This window comes from Vulpes lagopus, chromosome 19 (genome assembly GCF_018345385.1).
Source record: "Vulpes lagopus strain Blue_001 chromosome 19, ASM1834538v1, whole genome shotgun sequence".
Lineage (NCBI taxonomy): Eukaryota > Metazoa > Chordata > Mammalia > Carnivora > Canidae > Vulpes > Vulpes lagopus.
Window position 1 is genome coordinate 38,472,997 of NC_054842.1, and position 18,481 is coordinate 38,491,477.

The 18,481-nt window shown below is 42.7% G+C and overlaps 1 protein-coding gene across 6 annotated transcripts in view; it reads right to left on the minus strand.

Annotated features, from left to right (window-relative positions):
• Window positions 1-3,033: 3,033 nt before the first annotated feature.
• TFDP2 (transcription factor Dp-2) overlaps window positions 3,034-18,481 on the minus strand; it is a 162,344-nt gene continuing 146,896 nt past the window's right edge. For all 6 annotated transcript variants that reach the window (XM_041733854.1, XM_041733856.1, XM_041733855.1 and 3 more), the window contains 4 exons: window positions 17,965-18,116; window positions 14,367-14,533; window positions 9,948-10,053; window positions 3,034-9,716 (listed from right to left, as the gene is read on the minus strand). In XM_041733854.1, the coding sequence (XP_041589788.1) occupies window positions 9,533-9,716; window positions 9,948-10,053; window positions 14,367-14,533; window positions 17,965-18,116 (609 nt within the window). In that variant the 3' untranslated portion in view covers window positions 3,034-9,532. The remainder of the gene's footprint in view (window positions 9,717-9,947; window positions 10,054-14,366; window positions 14,534-17,964; window positions 18,117-18,481) is intronic.

Here is an 18,481-nt window from a genome sequence, read left to right on the forward strand (position 1 = left end):
ATGCCTTTAATCTGACTTTCAAGACGGTGCACTGGGATCATGTTTGGTTCTTATTCTTTTTTTTTTTTAAAAGATTTATTTATTTATGATAGACATAAAGAGAGAGAGAGAGAGAGAGAGAGAGAGAGAGAGAGAGAGAGGCAGAGACACAGGAGGATGGAGAAGCAGGCTCCATGCCGGGAGCCCGACGCGGGACTCGATCCTGGGACTCCAGGACCGTGCCCTGGGCCAAAGGCAGGCACCAAACCACTGAGCCCCCCAGGGATCCCCCTGGTTCTTATGCTTAAAAGCAATTTCCAGAAGTATTTATTAAAAAAAAAATCTTGTCATTCTTATTCACATCTTTAACTGTGAATAGTGATTTATAAACTGAATTTTGATAAAACTTGAGCAAACTGTCAACTCATCTTTTAGATGATCAGATACGCTGGAGCCCTTCATGCACAACCACCACTTTGCTCTGTGGGAAAAGGCCTGGTCTCTACTTTAGGGACACATCACAAAAGCAGATGCTACCCAGATGTTTTAAAAACACATCCTGTAAAAGCACTTTTTGTTGTGTTCAGATTGAAGATCCGATACAAATCTTCCATCACTGGAGGTTTAAAAAGAAGTTTATTTATTAGCAGGGCCTGAAAATAATCCTCGTGGACACTGCACCTGTTAGGACTATCATTTTTGAGCTTCAGTGTACATTCTTCTCAAAATTTCTAATTGAGTTCTGGCTTTGGGGAGCCATGGCCAAGTGCTAGGGTATGAAAGAAGAAAACAAATCTCCCAGCCCTAGTATGGTAGGCCTCTTGAGTAAAGCAAGAGACAAGCACGTGAGAAAGAAGTGATTGGGTGGTGGTCAATGTGCCCCACCCAATCGGTGTCAGAAAGTGATTTGCAGGCAAGTGAGAAAGTGGTTATGACAAATTCTTTGCATTAAGTGGGATTGGTTTCACCCACTCTGATACTGGTCTTCCTTCACCAACAGTGCGTTTTATACTCTGAGATTTCCTGAAACAAGTTTTAGCAAGGAGCTGGAAAGGTCTAGCTGGCAGCGTTCAGGGAGCTCCCAGGCATTTGGCGATTGCCCACAGGAAGACCAGGTGTAGGCCTCCTGCCGGGTAAGAGAGTTGGGAAGGCTGGTGGTGTCTTTGGGTGTAAGCAGCAGCAAGGCGAGCTAGTGCTCAAATAAGAGGCAAAAATGGAAGACGTAGGGAACTACAGAAGCAGTTCATCTGTCAGGAATGGAAAAAAATAGCTTCTAGGAATATGAATCTAAAAGGACAAGTTGAGGAGCACCTGGGGGGCTCAGTTGGTTAAACATGTGCCTTCGGCTCAGGTCATGATCCAGGGTCCTGGGATGAAGCTCTGCATCTAGCTCCTTGCCCAGTGGGGACCTTGCTTCTCCCTCTCCTTCCTGCTACTGCTCTCTCTCAAATAAATTACATAAAGTCTTCAAAAATAAATAAATAAATAGATAAGTTGATTGTCAGATGGATTCTATCCCCCATTGGTTGAAGCGATCTTTTCTTGATGCTTTATTCTCTCAGGTAGGCCCACCTCATCAAAAACCAGGGTTTTGAAGTAAACAACTCCTGGAGTCTGCAGACATCTTCCCTGGTCAGCCGTGTGCCCAGGGGCTGCGTTGATGGCTACCAACGACACTCCCGACAGTCCTTCACAACATCCACATGGTGCAAGAGCTAAAGCGCTTTCTTAGGGCCAAATGATCCAGTGGTAACCGCCATAGGTCCTTGGACACATTAACCAAATGGCTCTGCCACTAGGGGGTGGAGAAGAGGAGCAGAGGGCACACTGGCTTGGTCTTACCACGCCAGTAAATCCCTGGGACAAAGAGGTGGGCACTGGCTCCCCATTTCCACACTGGGTGTTCAGTCCACCACTGTCACATACTCGGCCTGCTGAACCTGGGTGAGGATCTTTACAGGAAGATACCTTCCTTTCTGGGCATTAGCATTCAGGCGAGTGCTTCCTTCACCGTTTCCTGGGGTCTCCTCAAGCCCTGGCCCACGAGGATGGGGTGGGGGTGGGTGGGCAATGGCCTCCAAATTGCTCTCAACCCTTCTGTACCTTCTTCCCATCCACGTGCCCATGAAGTCCTCTGCTTAGCTTGTTGGAACACAGGAGACAGCCGTTACTGAGAGCTCCTGCCTCTCCCCGAAGGAGGCAAAAATTGCTTGAACAGGTGCTGAGGGGCTTTGGTCTCCGAAGCTGGGAACCATGAAGTTCTGCCCGGGGCCTGGGGGTATTTGGTACTCAGCACTGCAGCTCTTCTGGCTGCTGCTGGTTTGGAGTAAAGAGAGGTTAAGAAAACATCTTCTCTAAAAATCTGTATTCAGGTCATTTCTGGGACTGTAAGGTCATTATTCTTTATGCTACAATCTTCTCCAGTGACCTTAAGATGATGTAAAATCGTAGATCTGTAACACAGAAAACCTTTTACAACTTTTTTAGAAAAAGATTTTATTCATTTATTCATGAGAGACAGAAAGGCAGAGACACAGGCAGACGGAGAGGCAGGCTCCCTGCAGGTAGGCCGATGTGGGACTCGATCCCCGGATCCCAGGATCACTCCCTGGGCTGAAGGCAGATGCTCAACCGCTGAGCCACCCAGGGATCCCCCCAAGAAAACCCTTTAAACATCTGACCCATATCCATCATGGGGGGACAGGTGGCACGCCTGTGTTGGAGGGTACTCTGGGACCACCTGGATAGTGGGGGAAGCAGGATGGGGCGAAGGGGAAGCTGAGCCATGATCGTTGTGGGAGGAGCTGCCCAGGAGGAATTCTGAAGTTGAGACGGTACTTCAGATACCCCAAATTGGAGCAAGGAGGCTGGGCTTTTGTACCTTCACTGGCTGCATGTGGATGTAGCTGTGGGATAGGTAGTTCTCTTCCGAGGGCAATTCCTGGGGGACACGGAGAGGGGAGGGAGTGTCCTGGTCCTGAAGGAGGGAGGGCGGGCGGCATGCCACAGTACCCACTGGCCCCCCATCAGCCCACTAATAATGACAGACCAACATTATTTAAATTATTTATTTTTTCTATAGTACATCTCATTCAAATCATAGAATAGTCTGATCCATTTTTTTTTCTCAAGCACAACTCATCTCAGATGTTTTTTCTTCCCTTCCTTCTTTTAATCTTACAGGATGGATAAAGATACACTTTAATGGACAAAAACCATCACTCAAGAGTTTATTAAAAATACAATTTCCCAGGGCCCACTCCCAGAGCTTCGGAGTGTCTGGGGTCAGTCCTAGGGAGGCAAAAAGTTAAAACTCTCCTCATTAATTCTGCTGCAGGTGGTCTTGAACCATCCTTAGAGGAACACTGCTTAGGACTTGACTGTTATCTATTGGAAGCAATTTCAGGAAATCCAGGAATAATTAAGTATACAGAAATAGCTCTTCTATAAAATTTCCATATAAAAATAACGGTATTTATTTACAAAGTTTGAGATGCTATAAAATAATACATCATATTAGGTTAGGTACTTCAATCTAATAAAGTCTACATTAGGCAAGTCAGATGTGGTGTCTGCATCTTCCCTCGCTTCTCCTGTTTAAACTGCTTAAAGCATGTGGCACCACAACGTTTCCTTCATGCAGAATAAAAGCAGACCTAGATTTTCTGGAAATAAAACCCAACAGCACATGATCAGAGTAAAGCATCTCCAAATGAAAAGGTGAATGAACTTGTGATTTGGGCTCACAGCCTTTTTTTTTTTTTTTGTCTAGAAGTCAAGTGTGGTGGTGGCAAATGAAATCCCTCAAGGAACTCACAGTACTGAACCATGGTCATCAGAGCTCAGGCCTACTGAGCAGCCTGCCCCAGTTACTAGTTCTATTTTCAGGACCCCGAAAGGTTGCACCTGCCATCGTACTACAAGGAGAAACAGAACCGCAATGTGCTCAAAGAAGTCTTTTAGCAGAAAAATATCTGGATCTTCGGACTTTTTAGTATGCGAAAAACACTGACCCCAGTCAAGAATAAGCAAAATAAAACATTAGGCAATTTGTTATTAGGTGGTGCCTGACATGCTGAAGATGACATGTAAGTGACAACGTGGTGAGTCTGAAGTGACAAAGGGTTTTAAACCCCAAACATGATCTGGGGAAGTTTCCTTGTTGTGTTGAGAGGCACGGACAGGAACAAGCTAATGTGGTACAGAAGGATCCAGTGGGAACTCAACCTCTCAACCTCCTACCGGTGACCAACATAAACATGTAGGATGGTCTTTCCTCAGGGAGGAATGAGTTTCTTCCCAGGTGTGATGACTAAACCTGGGGTCTTCCAAGTCGAGAGAAGCCCAAAGCTGACACCACAACCTCATGCTGGGGACTCACGGGTGGAGTCCCGCTTTTGCTCAACTGTTAAGCACTTGGTGCGACAGAGGACTGATAGAAATCCAAAGCTGTCTGAAGGACGGTGGTGAGGGTGTGGTTTGCAGGAGGCCAAGTGGCCCTCACGGGAGGAAGAATTCTGGGTTGTGGTGCAGGCTCTGCCAGACAGGCTGAGGGACGTTAGGCCAAGCTCTCAGCTTGTTTCTCAACAAATGGGGTAGAAGAGATGTTCCCTTCCATTCTGGGACCCTCGGGGGAGAATGGGGGAGTCCTGTCCCTTCCATCTACACTGGCTTCCGATGCAGCTCTAAGCAGGGAGGCCAAGTCCAGTCGGCTGAACAGCAAGGGTCAGGAGAGCATGCAGTTCTAGAGCCCTTTTTGTAAAGTAAAGGTTGTAGAAGGATGACTCAGGGTTTTACCTGGACTGGGAGAACAGCTGCAGAGAATGCACGTAAGAAACAATACACTTCCTGCAGTCTCGTCACAAGGACATCTGCTACCATTTAAGCTTTCATACTTGTCACAGATGCCCAGGGCACAACTGGAGGGTCACAGTTTTGTGTCCCCCACTTTTCCTTCTTTAGCATAGCGTGAATGGAGGTGCGTGGGGGGAAACTGGATCTCAAAGGTTACGTAAGCCTACCTGTTCCCGAGATACCTTGAAGGAGCGAATTCCTGAGGAATGTTGTCATTTATGTGGGCGTTTAGTTTGAATTTTTCTTAAAAAGATCTTAAGCAAACATCAGGCTTTTTCCCTTTTGAGTAATAGTGTGGCTTCAGTGTAAGTTAAATCAGCTGAAGACTGTACCGACTGTGATTCAGAGGGCAAGGAGGCACATTTCTGAGGCCGACAGCGTGGTGCGGGCCTCGGGCACACTTATGGGGGGTCCCCCATAAGTACACATTTATGACCGTCAGGGCCTAGGGCCCACTGCCCTGGGCCACGGAGACAGGGAGCCTATTTGTGAAAATATCCCGGGAAAGTCTTTAGCTCCACTTAAAGCCAACCCACACGCAGAGTTATCTTTTATGTATCTAATACAAAAAGTAGATCTTTATGTATCCAACAACTTGAAAAACTAGAAGAAAACACCTAGAAAAGTGATTACTTTTTTATGGTATAGGTTCCACTGCAGGGTGATGAAATGAATAATAATGAGAATGTCATGGGTTAGAGTTAGAATTTTCTCTTGGTTCATGGATACTGCTGGCAGCTAAATTTTTCCTTTATATTTTAAAAGTTCCTTAACAAATCCCACCCAAAATCTATGTTTAACACCGGAACGGTGTGACCTTTGGAATTTAGTAGCGAATCCAAGTGCTTATTATGGGGATAGTGTGGAAAGAAGGTATAGAGACGTCAGTCTTTCAACTGTCTGACTCAGGACAAATGTCACTTTCTTAGGGGGAGGTCTTCCCTGGCCGGCCTAGCCAAAGTCACCTTTCCCCCCCACTGTCTTATTACCCCATCATTTTTCCCTTAGCACTAATCACTCTCAATGTTTTCTGTTCTGTATTCACTCAAATACCTACTGAAGAATTAAATTGTTACATTCACTGTCCAACACCCACTCCGTACTTAACCACTAGGAAGGCACAATCTTATCGTCTACATCCCAGATTGGTTTGGGGAGAAACACTCCTTTCATATGACTGAGGACAGGGAGTGGGATAGGTATTTAAAGGGCCCTTATAGTCAATCACTGATAAAGCTAAACAGATCTCTCTCTCTCTCTCTCTCTCTGTGGTTATGAAACAGCTTTGGCAGCTCCCTTCCTTTGTAACCTTGCCTCCAAGAACATCTACCGCCACTATGTTCTGACTGTCCCAGGGCCTAAGTTACATCTACACTTGGAGCAACTTTGCTGTCACTGTAACCCAAGTAGCCAAAAAAGAGCTGTGGTCTAGCAGACAGCCGAGTGACAAATGTCTGCACAGCGAAAGCGGACCACTCCTTTGTGAAACCTCTCCATCTTAATTATCTGATAGGAGCTAATTTGCATTTGAGGACTGACCCTGGCTTTATTTTTCAAGTACGGCAAGGGTACAGTTACAACTGTAAATTCCGCCAACAATGGGAGTTACCCTCTTTTGTCCTGGTAAAACGGCAGAAACTCCCCACCATTTCTATAAAGAATTAAACTGTAGGGAACAAGACACGTGGTCATTGTCAAGTTTTCCAGGGACGGTGCCATCACTAAGGTGAGGCATCACCGCGTTGGCATCTCTTTTCCTGCCCCTTCCACAACGTCCTCCGTGATCATAAGGCACAATTCAGATCAGCACTTGCCAAAGCTGTTCCCACCCCCTTGCCGGCATGCGCAAAGACTAAGCAAATGAGAAAGATTCACGGTGGGAAGGGTGAAGGGAAGCTCGGGCAGGTGCCTGGGTGCCTCACACACTGCCATGGACTCTCTGAAAGTGCTGGCCTCCCCACGTAAGGGTCAGTGTGGCAGGTCTGGTGCCCCCTGTGCATGTGCTAATGGGAGCAGGAATTTACCGGCCCAATGACATCATGCACTTAAAAGGGTAATAGCTGAGCTGACCCTTGAGGAGGAAAAAGGCCTCTCGAACTCCCCAAAAAGCAGAGTGTGACTGGCACCTTCTGGGAGGGGTGTCTGTGCACACACACGTGTGTATGCATGTGTGCATGTGACCCCAAGGGCTATTCCTATAAGGAATCCTGGATATCGTAATCATAATTTCCCAACATTTTGTTATTTTGATTTCTATATAGAATTGTGACTGAGTATTGAACTTAAAAAAAAAAAATTTGTTTAGGGGAGATATACAAGAATAGAAGAATTTATCTTTCTAAACATCTCAACTTAGCTTTCTGCTCAGGTAAGGCTTGACACCAGCGAGATGTCCTGGTGACCACAGTGTGCCTCCAACAGATGTCCTCAGCAGTAACCCAAACCCTTTACTGAGGGGTGGAGGCCACTTTCCACCAAATACCACACACGAACGGCTGAGATGGCCGATGATGGGGCACCAATTATGTGAAGAGTCTTTGGTTGCTTTAAAAAAACAAAAACAAAAACAATAAACCCCAAACCGGCATTTTATCAGTTTAAAACACTACAACAGCAGAGAGAGAGAGAGAGAGTGAGAACTAGAGCTCCAGCAAGGACTTTGCTATTTGGTGCAGGAATGGTTATGCTGAATTACCTGCAGAAATGTTGATGTACAGGTGTTGGAACCTGTATAAAGTATTGTGAAGACTAAAGAGTCAGCTGTGACCCCTGGGCTCTCCAGGTCCCGGCTGGCCCTCGAGTACAGCGATATGGGTAGTTAAGGTTGGAGTCAGTAAAGGAGGGGGCCGTTTGGAAGGAACCAGTTTTATCCAACTGTGTAGCTGATGCTCTTCGAGTCGATAGTGTCTCGGAAGCCCTCGGGGCCCTGCTGCAGCCTCTGCACTATTTCGGACTCCTGCCACCCACCAGCCTCAGAGGTGTGCTCAGAACTCAGGCGGAGACAGAAGAAGTCTCTAGAACTGCCTCGATCTCTCTGCTCCCCTGACCACTCTGAGTCTGCACTATGGCTTATTAGGACAGAATGAGTGTTGTCTCCAAGGAACCTCAGTTAAAGTTGTGTGTTCTTGTGTATTAGTTTTCATAAAAATTTTAGGTCAGCCAAATCTTTCCTCTCCAGCTCACTGTAAGCAGAGTGGAAGAACTTTAAAAAGGCATCAGAAGGCATCCGTACCCCACCCCCCACCATGGGTTTAGAAAAGAACCGATTTGGGACAAGCTTAGTGTTGTGCCCAAAGGTGCTGGATGCATAATCTAGAGGCAAATCCAAAGGATTCGAGTCAAAGAGTTATTTTCCATTACTATTTGCTCCTTCTCAAGGGCTTAATGTGATAGATCGGGGCCTGGCCGTGCCGGCCGATGTCCTCACACTGCCCTGTTCAGAGGGCCAGGAGCTGTGAACGCCCCAGGGCAGTACGCCCAGTGGCATCTTTGGCTATGAAACAACATACTGTATACTGCACTACCACAAATCCAGTCATTTGGAGTGATCAACATTTTTCTGTGTTTCTGTGAAACACTTAATTAATATCGGGTTAGTTTGAAATGCAATTTACCCAGGAATAAACCCAATAAGGTAATTTTGAGTAACGAAAATGTACAAAAGGTGACGTGTAGAGGAAAACGTTGCTGTTCGTATTCTTGAAAGAGACTTTTCTTTTAAGACAAAAGTAATGACATTTGGTTCATTTTCACAAATTGCACAGAGTGAAATCATACAAGTACTGGAGGGAGCTATAAGCAAGCAATTCGGTCATAGGAATTGGTTTCTCTGTTTTGTTTCAAATGAAAAAGCTATATGAAATGCATAGCTTCGATTAAAACTATAGATACAATTTCCTTCTCTGTAAAACTCCAGATTCAGAATGCTGGCAAAGGCAGTGCTGGCAAAGTATTTAATGCACGTGGAAATGCTATTCTATATTTGGCTTCCAGAAGTAGCCCTAGAAAATTCTATGCACCAATGCATTGGCTAATAATGATCATCTCAGTTTTACTATAAATTATTCTAAATGTCACTTAAGTACTTAAGAATTAGCGCTTGCTCCTTTCTAGAAGCCGTCTAAGGCAGCTGATGCGTAAAGCACCTCAACTAGACTTTCAACTAGTTCAGCAGTTCAGTCTGTGCTCCTTAGACCACAAGGATTGCCGTCTACATCCCTCACTGTACAACTCGCCCCCGCTGGGATCCTTTCGCGTTCACTTCTGCTTGTAAAAAGCAGCCCAGGCGAGGAAGAGAGACATGACGAACATGAAGTCAAGGACTGTTTGTTACAGCAATCCTCATCCTAAGGACGGTTACAGGGGTGTGGGGGGACACAAAGATCCCACCTCGTGGGAGATAAATGAGCTTCATTCATGCTGCCAATTCTTTAGGGGCTATCCCCTCCATCACCTCAGAAAACCGCTTTGTCTGCGGTGTGATCCATTGCTCCCTTGGTCAGAGTTTTCATTCACGCTAGGTTAACTTTCATCTCAATCATCTCAGCCTTCCTATCATTTGCTTATTGTGTTTCCCTAGTTTTCACTGAACACACAGTGCAAACAAAGGCAAAGACTGAAGCAATCATTTTAAAAACAAGAGCTCACACTAAAAACACACATGAGCGTCAAATATTAAAACGTGGGTTTTCTCCTGTCTTTATTCTGGGGAGGAGGAATCCTCCTCGTCATCTTCCTCATCTTCGTCGTTGAACGAACAGGGGGTCTCGCCTCGTGACTCAGAGCAGTGAGAGGCTGCACTGCTGGACTGGTGACTGTTTGGGGCAAGGAACTGCCCAGTTGCTAAGGCCACTTCAGCATCCAAGCACAACCCTTGGTTTACACTAGCGAATAATTAAAAACACACAAGCTCATTAATGTGGCAAATCTTTCAAGCTTTGTAAAATGTCGGAATAAAAACATGGGAGAGGAGGTGCCACTGGGGAGCTCTGCCAAAATGTGCTCAAGACCTGGGCCAGCAGTGACACCTGGCTCTCCCCTGCAGGGGTGGGTGGGGGTGGGGGTGTGGGCAGGGCTTCACGGCTTCTCTTTCTAAACCCTGAAAAAATACGTACCTTGATTGGGACAAGGTGGCACCAGTGGTCAGGTCTAAATTTGAGACTGATTGAGTAGAGTTCAAAAGTAGTCCCTGATTTAACCAAGAAGGTCCTGTGGAGATATCTACAGGGAGAAACAGAAACAGAAGATGTAGGTGCGCTGCAAGCTCTGTGGCTGCTGCTCTTGCAGTTAAAGGGAGCACAGGTGAGGTAGGGCATGAGCCTGGTCTAAATTACAGCTGGGTAAGTCTCCTGCCCTGGGGAGAACCCACGTTTCTTTGGCCTGGAAAAAGGAAATCTCTGGGACGTAAAAACAGGAAAAAAATTTGGGAAGGCGGATGACAGAGAGGAAAAATTCAAATTAAACCACTCACACACAGAAACAATAAAAAATAAACCACTCACAGACTCCCAATCTTTTTTCTTAATTAGGACACTGAGAGGGCAGCTGAGAGTACAGTGATCCCTGCACCATTCCTGGACACCTGCTGTCCTCACCACCAAAGACTCTGGTGTAAAAGGCCAAAGCCAGGAGCAGGTAAAAAGAAAGTCAAATGAGAAATAGGTAAGAAGCTTTTCACGTGCCCCTTCAGTGAACTCAGTGCTATTACTCATAAAAGATATATTTCTTTTTCCTGGTATCCCTTGCTTTGTAACTCACACTAGCCCTTATGTTATTTTTTAATTAATCAATTAATTAATTAATTAATTAAAAATATTATTCATGAGAAACACAGAGAGGCAGAGACAGAGGCAGAGGGAACCACCCAGGTACCCCAACTAGCCCTTATTTTAAAAGGTCACATGCAGGGATCCCTGGGTGGCGCAGCGGTTTAGCACCTGCCTTTGGCCCAGGGAGCGATCGTGGAGTCCCGGGATCGAGTCCCGCATCGGGTTCCCGGCATGGAGCCTGCTTCTCCCTCTGCCTGTGTCTCTGCCTCTCTCTCTCTCACGAATAAATAAATAAATCTTTAAAAAAATAAAAGCAGTCATATTTTTAATGAAGGCGAGGCAGACATTACTGTTTTAATCTGCATAAAATATTTTGGGTGTATCCCTGCAATATTCTTTTCTGTGCATATACCATATTTCTCCAATCACAACCCTGATAAATTCTTATTGTAATTTTATTTAATACTGGCCTCAGTATCTAGAATTTAGCTCAAGGCAGGCAGTGACTGGGACATGTAAGATCTAAATGTTACTGAATGAGTATAGTCTCTTTCACACCAAGTTTACAAGAGGTGAAAGAAATTCTAGAAAAGTATTCCTATCGCAACTGATGAATTATTGAAAACTACATCTGAAACTAATGATGTACTGTATGTTGGCTAACTGAATTTAAATAAAATAAAGAAATGTATTCCTAAAAAGAAATTGACTTACATTACAAAATAAGACTGTGCAATTTAGTAATGAGCTTTTATTAAAGTTCATTAAAATAGTTTTGTTAATTCCTTTTTTTTTTTTTTTTTAATTTTTATTTATTTATTTATGATAGTCACAGAGAGAGAGAGAGAGAGAGGCAGAGACACAGGCAGAGGGAGAAGCAGGCTCCATGCACTGGGAGCCTGATGTGGGATTCGATCCCGGGTCTCCAGGATCGCGCCCTGGGCCAAAGGCAGGCGCCAAACCGCTGCGCCACCCAGGGATCCCAGTTTTGTTAATTCCTATGCAAAAAAAAAACAAACCGAAACAAAAAAAAACCCCAAACTATATTAGAAACTCTGCTATCCTGGTACCATCCGACCAAGTGAGAAGCTTCCTATGTAGGAAAAGAGGAAAGGAAATGATTTCATTAACTTTACCCCATGGCCTTGTGAACCTTTTTCTTTATAGGCTAGTTAAGGCAGCTGTGAAAAAAAAAAAAAAACTTCAATTCTAAGAAGAATAGCAGACTTTAACTACATTAAATAAGAAGCTTGTGCAAGATGAAATTAAAGCCAGAATCCTGTGGTAAATATCAATTAGTATATATGGAAACTTGCTGTCAGAACACAGCTATTTACTTGTTTGTGGGCATTACACAGTAAATTTTCTTTCTTACAATGGCTTTGAAAAGCCTACATTTCTTTCACATTATCATAAGATACACACAATAGTTCTCACCATCTTACTCAAGAGCCATTCTGTCCCTTTGCACACTACAGGCATTTCTTTTTTTAAAAGTCACCAGAAAGTCTATCTCCCAGCCTGCAAATGAAGTCACAAAGAGACCAAAACCACAGAGTCTGCCTGATTGCCCTGAGCCTTTTCACTGAGAATAAGCTAAAATAAAGTTCTGGTGATTTATTGAGACCCTTTATTCAGCCCCTGCTGGACTGCCACAATGGCTGGGCTGCTAATAAAACAGCAGGGCCTACTCTGGGAGAGAGTGGGAAGAACAAAGCGTGGGGGGTGAAAACAAGGGGCAAGCTGGCTAAGGGACAAGAAGAAGGGGTCACACTTGCAGCAGGTGGATGGCGCTGGTTGAAGAACCAAATCCAACAGAAATCAAATCTCAATCAACAAACTCGTGTGTTTTGACCAAAGGGGCAAAACCCTAAAGCAAAATAAAGTAAGAGCGAGGGGAACCTGGCTGGCTCACTGGTGAGCATGAGACTCTTGATCTCTGGGTTGTTAGTTTGAGCCCCACATTGGGTGTAGAGATTATTTAAAAATAAAATCTTAAAAAAAATTATTATTAAAGATTTTATTTATTTATTCATGAGAGACAGAGAGAGAGAGGCAGAGACACAGGCAGAGGGAGAAGCAGGCTCCATGCCGGGAGCCCGATATGGGACTCGATCCCGGGTCTCCAGGATCAGGCCCTGGGCTGAAAGTGGCGCTAAATCGCCGAGCCACCCAGGGATCCCCTAGTTTTTGTTTTCAAGTATAGTCGGTATACTCTTTAAAACTCATAATAAAGACAACCTGATGCAAAAATGGGCAAAGGATCTGAACAGACATTTCTGCAAGGAAGATCTACAAATGGCCAATAAGCACACAAAAAGATGCTTAGCACCATTAGTGCTTAGGAAAATGCAAGATAAAACCACAGTAAAATACTACCTCACACCTACAAGGATAGCAATAATAAAAAGGATGGGCAATAACAAGTTTTGAGAAGGATGTGGACAAGCTGGTAGGATTGTAATTTCGTACACATGCTTTTGAAAAATAATTTGGCAGTTATTCAAAATGTTACACACAGAGTTATCATATGACCCAGAAATCGTACTACTAGGTACATGACCAAAAGAGGTGAAACTTATGATCACACAAAAATATGTACAAGAATATTTATAGCAGCATCATTCATGATAGCCAAAAGCGGAAGCAATCCAAATGTCTACCAACTAATGAATGGATAGATAAAATGTGCTATTATTCATACAATGGCAGTGAGAAGGGATGAACCTTGAAGACACAATGCTAAGTAAAAGAAGTCAATCACAAAGACTACATAGTGTGTGATTCCATCTATATGAAATGTCCAGAATAGGCAAATCCATAGTGACAAAGCAGATTAGTAGTTGCCTAGGACTGGGGGGAATGGGGGAATAGGGAGTGCCTGTTAATGTATATGGGGTTTCTTTTTCTTTTTGAAGTGATAAAAAATGTTTTAGAATTAATGATGATTACATAACCTTGTGAATATACTAAATACCACTGAATTGTACATACCATAAAATGGTGAATTATATGGTATGTGAATTAAATCTCAATAAAAAAAAATTAGGATACCATTTCACATCCACCTGATTGGGCAAATGGAACACTTGTATCCTGCAGGTGAGAATGTAACTTGTGAAGTCAAATTTAAAAGTTCTGGTATCATCTAGTGAAGCTGAAGCTGCATGGACTTCTGACCCAGTAATCTCATGCTTTACACTGGCAGGTGGGTACTATGCTTTACACTGGCAGGTGGGTACTATGCTATAGGAATGTTCAAAGTAGCACTGTTTTTTAACATCAAGAAATTGGAAACAAAACTAAAAGGTTTATCATCAGCAAAATGAATAAACAAGTTGTGATACAGCCATATAATGGAGGTCTGTACAACAGTAAAAATGTATGAATTATAGCAACATTAAACCATATCAATGAATGAAAAGATCATGTTGAGTGGAAAAAACCTGTATCACTAAAGAATATATCACACACACACACACACACACACACACACACATATATATAAATATATACATTTATAAAAGGTCAGAAATAAGTAAAATTAAACAGTAAGTTGTTTCCAGTTTACTATATTTGCATTTATATCTCTCTAAAGAAAAATAAATGATGATAAATAAGCAATTCAAGAGAATGGTTACGTTTCAAGGGCACAGAATGTAGGGTGGGCATACAGTGGACTTTAATTTTCTATGAGGAAGGTTTTAACAGGTTTAGGTTTGACATGGAGTCAGGGACAACATGTGAAAGTGTTAGTTAACATACCTGTGATATAACCTTCTAGCGCCTTTGGCACCAATGATTTAGCAAGTTTCAGATCTTCCAGAGAGCATTTGCCTGACTCCAGGCCAAAGGACATTCCCATTCGTTTCAGCACTTCTATGTCATCATGGATCTCAAAGGTGTTGTCAAAATTAAAAAGATATTCAAACCTGTATCAGAAAACAAAGTTAGTATGGGGTTTCAGTGGTATAGGGGAGGTCTGCATAGTGCTGTACTTTGTACATTACACGCAAGAATGAGGGCCTAAATTCAGTTATAGTACTAGGAACTGTCACTGTTGAGAGCAGTAACAGTCATTCTGCTGTGTTCAGGGGGAAATGACATCTCAAACAAGCCACTTTCCCAACTAAAACAGTTTTCCTATGACAAATAATAGGAGTCCATAAACTTCAGTCCTATTCAAAGTTGTTACAAACAGGGAACAGAAACTCTGGTGTAAAGCCAATACTTTCAAAGTTGGCTACAGTTTTGTCACAGAAGACAAATTATTAAGGAAGACTTTTCAGTTTAATATAATATATGACATCCCTACTATGAGTCGGCCTATCAGGTTTGAGAGAGAGAGAAAAAAAACCCAATAAACTATTTTGGATGCTTACTTCATTTTCCTGAGTCAAGTGTCAAGCTATAGAATTTAGATAAGCAATAAGTGGAAGACTTTCCACAAACAAACCAAAACCCAAATCCTGTCTTGAGAGCCTAAGAAGTGAAATAAATGACTTAAGGAAAAAGTGCACATTTAAAAATGTCCTTGAAAAGTAACAAATCAGGATGCCCAGCTGCCCTGTACAATGTTTCAAAAAAAAAAAAAAAAAAAAAAAAGAAAAAAGACGAATATAGGAAAACACAGTCCTTTTGACTCCTAGGCTGGGCCCTGGGGCACCTTTACCCATAGGCCTCAGCTGCACAGGGACTGAGTGCAGATGAATGTTTTGGCACAGTGGTGGGTTTATATTGTCATAAAATTCTTATTAAAATCACGTGAAGGTAAAATAATTCATGCTAGATTTTAGGTCAGGGCAAAAATTACAATTTAAAATGAAATACCATGTTTAAATAGTTTGAAGTATTATATAAATTTGAATAAAGGACATTAACAAATTTTCAGTGAAAAACACAAAAAATTTGAAGCACGAGCCTGTCACAGAGATGATTCCTGGTAAATGTTAAAAGCAGATGGTTTTGTAAACTTAATCCCATTGTGAAGAGCCTCAAGGCTAATTAAGGGGAAAAGATTGTATCAACAAAGTAACTGAAAGACAAGGCTTTAGGACCTACCTTGAGTAACAAGCTTCTACAAGCTGCTCACAGCCTCCTTTCCTACACTAAGAGTTGGGCTGGGAAAGGGCATGAGTCAGTAACCACCTACGTAGGGATGGAAACCTTACCAGGCCCCAGCCTGGGACGAACAGAATCCATAATTCCCTTAGGCCAATGGTTCCCAGATCTTCCTGCTACTCTTTTTAGACTTGGAAGACTAAGGGATGAAGAGAATTTAATAATCCCTCACAAAACAAGAGGCTGACTGGAGAGAGGAACTATAATTCTAAGACTGTTTCTCTTGAAAATACGTTAAACATTCTCCAGGAGTCTCACTTTTATGAGAATATGTTAATAGTCCCTGTAAGATGTAGGTTTTTGTGAAGATTTTGCAATTGTGTGAATAATAATACAGACACGTAACATTTACCGACCACTGGGCTGGGTTCTTTAAGATTTATCTACAACTTTTGAAAATCAGCAAGTTAAATACTATAAATCCTACTTTTGATGAGGAAGCATCCAGATCTCAGAACGGTTAAGAAGCTATGTAGCTAGAGGAAAAACTGAAAAATGGATCTTCTGACTGCATACTATTTTTATGTCTATAGTCTTAATTATCAAATACTTTTGAGATCCTTGCTCACTGTTTTGTTTTTCTTTTGGCACCTTCTTATTTAAGTGACCTAGAATCTCTGTAAGCAATCAAGATAAAGAGGGGAAGCAACACTGCCTGAGAAAAGAGTGGAAAAGACAAGGGAAGGCAAAGCCCAAGGGCCATGCTGTAGCTCTAAGGAGACCAGAGGCCCAAGTCTCCCTGGACAGTCTTAGACTATGCCTGTGGGACTGATGTGATTACTGAGCACTCTTTTACTTTCAAATGGATCCCAATTTGATCAATAAATTATATGCGGACTCCTTGTGACAGCAGCTAATATTTATAAAGTGCTTGCCTTGGGTCAAAACCTTTATAGACATCATCGTATTTAATCCTCGCAAGGCTAGGATGTGATAGAGGCTTTGGAATCATCCTCTTTTGTTCTTCAGAACATTGCTCTGAAGCAGCTAAATGGGGGAACCCCAATCCACACTTAGGTCTTTCTCACTCCACACCTTATTCCCTTAAATATCTCAGGATGCTGGTCACAGCCTGAATATTACTGCTATTTTCATGAAGAGTAAAATAAGCTATAAATTAACTTAGTAGTATTTTAAAAACTGTGCCACGGCTCACTTGCTATGATAAATATCATCAACTTTAGTTAAAATGTAAAAAAATGCTGGTGGGACTGTAAATTGGTGTAGCCACCATGGAAAACAGTATGAATGTTTCTCAAAAAATTAAAAACAGAACTACCACACGATCCAGCTATCTCACTTGTGGGCATACAACTGAAGGAAATAAGATCACTATTTCACAAAGATACCTGCACCCCCATGTTCACTGCAGCATTATTTATAATAGCCAAGATACAGAGCCAACCTGTCTTCTGACATATGGACAAATAAAGAAAATGTAGAGTATCTCTGTTATCTAAGTGTGTACAAATGGAATATCTGGCCATAAAAAAGAAGGAAATTCTGACATTTGCAACAACATGGGTGGACCTTGAGGGAATTCTCCTCACTGAAATAAGATGACAAAGAAAGACAAGTACTGTATAATCTCCCTTATATATGGAATCTAAAAAAAAAAATGAAGTCATAGATGCAGAGAACAGACTATTGGTTGCCAGAGGTGGATGAAATGACTGAAGGTGGTCAAAAGGTATAAACTTCTAGTTATAAAATAAGTAAAAAAAGAAAGCAGACAATGCACCTAGCACTTTCATGTCCATTCATTCATAAGCAGAAGCATACTCCAATACCATAGAGCAAAACAGAAAAACAAAGAAACAACTGCCCTAATGCCACATGTTGACCTACAATATTTCCACAATAAACTATGCAAGTGAATCACCAGGGAACCTACCTTGTCCCAGGCCCTCATTGATGGTCTACTTTGAGGCAGTTACTTGCCCAGGGTTGCCACAGAGTGTACATACATGCACATCCTGGCTGGGGTCCAGGCTCCACTATGCGTATAGTATAGGCAGCACAGTGCCAGGCACAAGACAGGGGGCTGCAGAGGGTGAGTGATGAAGAATGCACTAGTAGATGGCCGCACTCCATCAGCAGAGGTATTTCCCATGCCCCGAGGAGGTCAGCCCAGCCTGCCTGGGGGCTCAGATAACGAAGTACACCCTTCTTTATGTTGCAAATGCTAGGAATGTGTTAACAAGGGGCTGGCCCTACAGTCCTCCCCTAGTTCTCCACTCACTTGTCACTGGAGATGCTGCAATCTATGACTGTTTTTCTGCTTGTATTGATGATTATAAATGGCAGCTGAATGGTGGAGTTCAGAGCCGGAGGGCCCTGGTTCTGTTGTTCATTTTGCCGATTTCGCTGAACCAGGTTTTTGAAAGCGATTTGCTGTAATGATCAATAAAAAAATATGGTCATTTAAAGTGAATAAGTGATTTGGAATTAAATGAATTAAAATAAATGCATTTAAGGAATAGTTTAAAATTAGAGAGTTTAAAGAGGCTGTCTACCTATTAAAATTAAATAGTAAAAAAGAAAAGATTAGAAGGATCTAACTCAGACAGATTTCAAGGGAAAAAACACACTTTTAAATGATGTCTAACATCATCCTAATATAAATAATGGGACCTAAGACTCCCATCATCCATAGGATCTTACAAATCTGGGAGAGCCCAGCAGCTCTTGCAACTCTTCTTAGAGTGACACAGAGAAAGTGATACTAAGTGAACTTATATTTCCCATTTATCTAACAC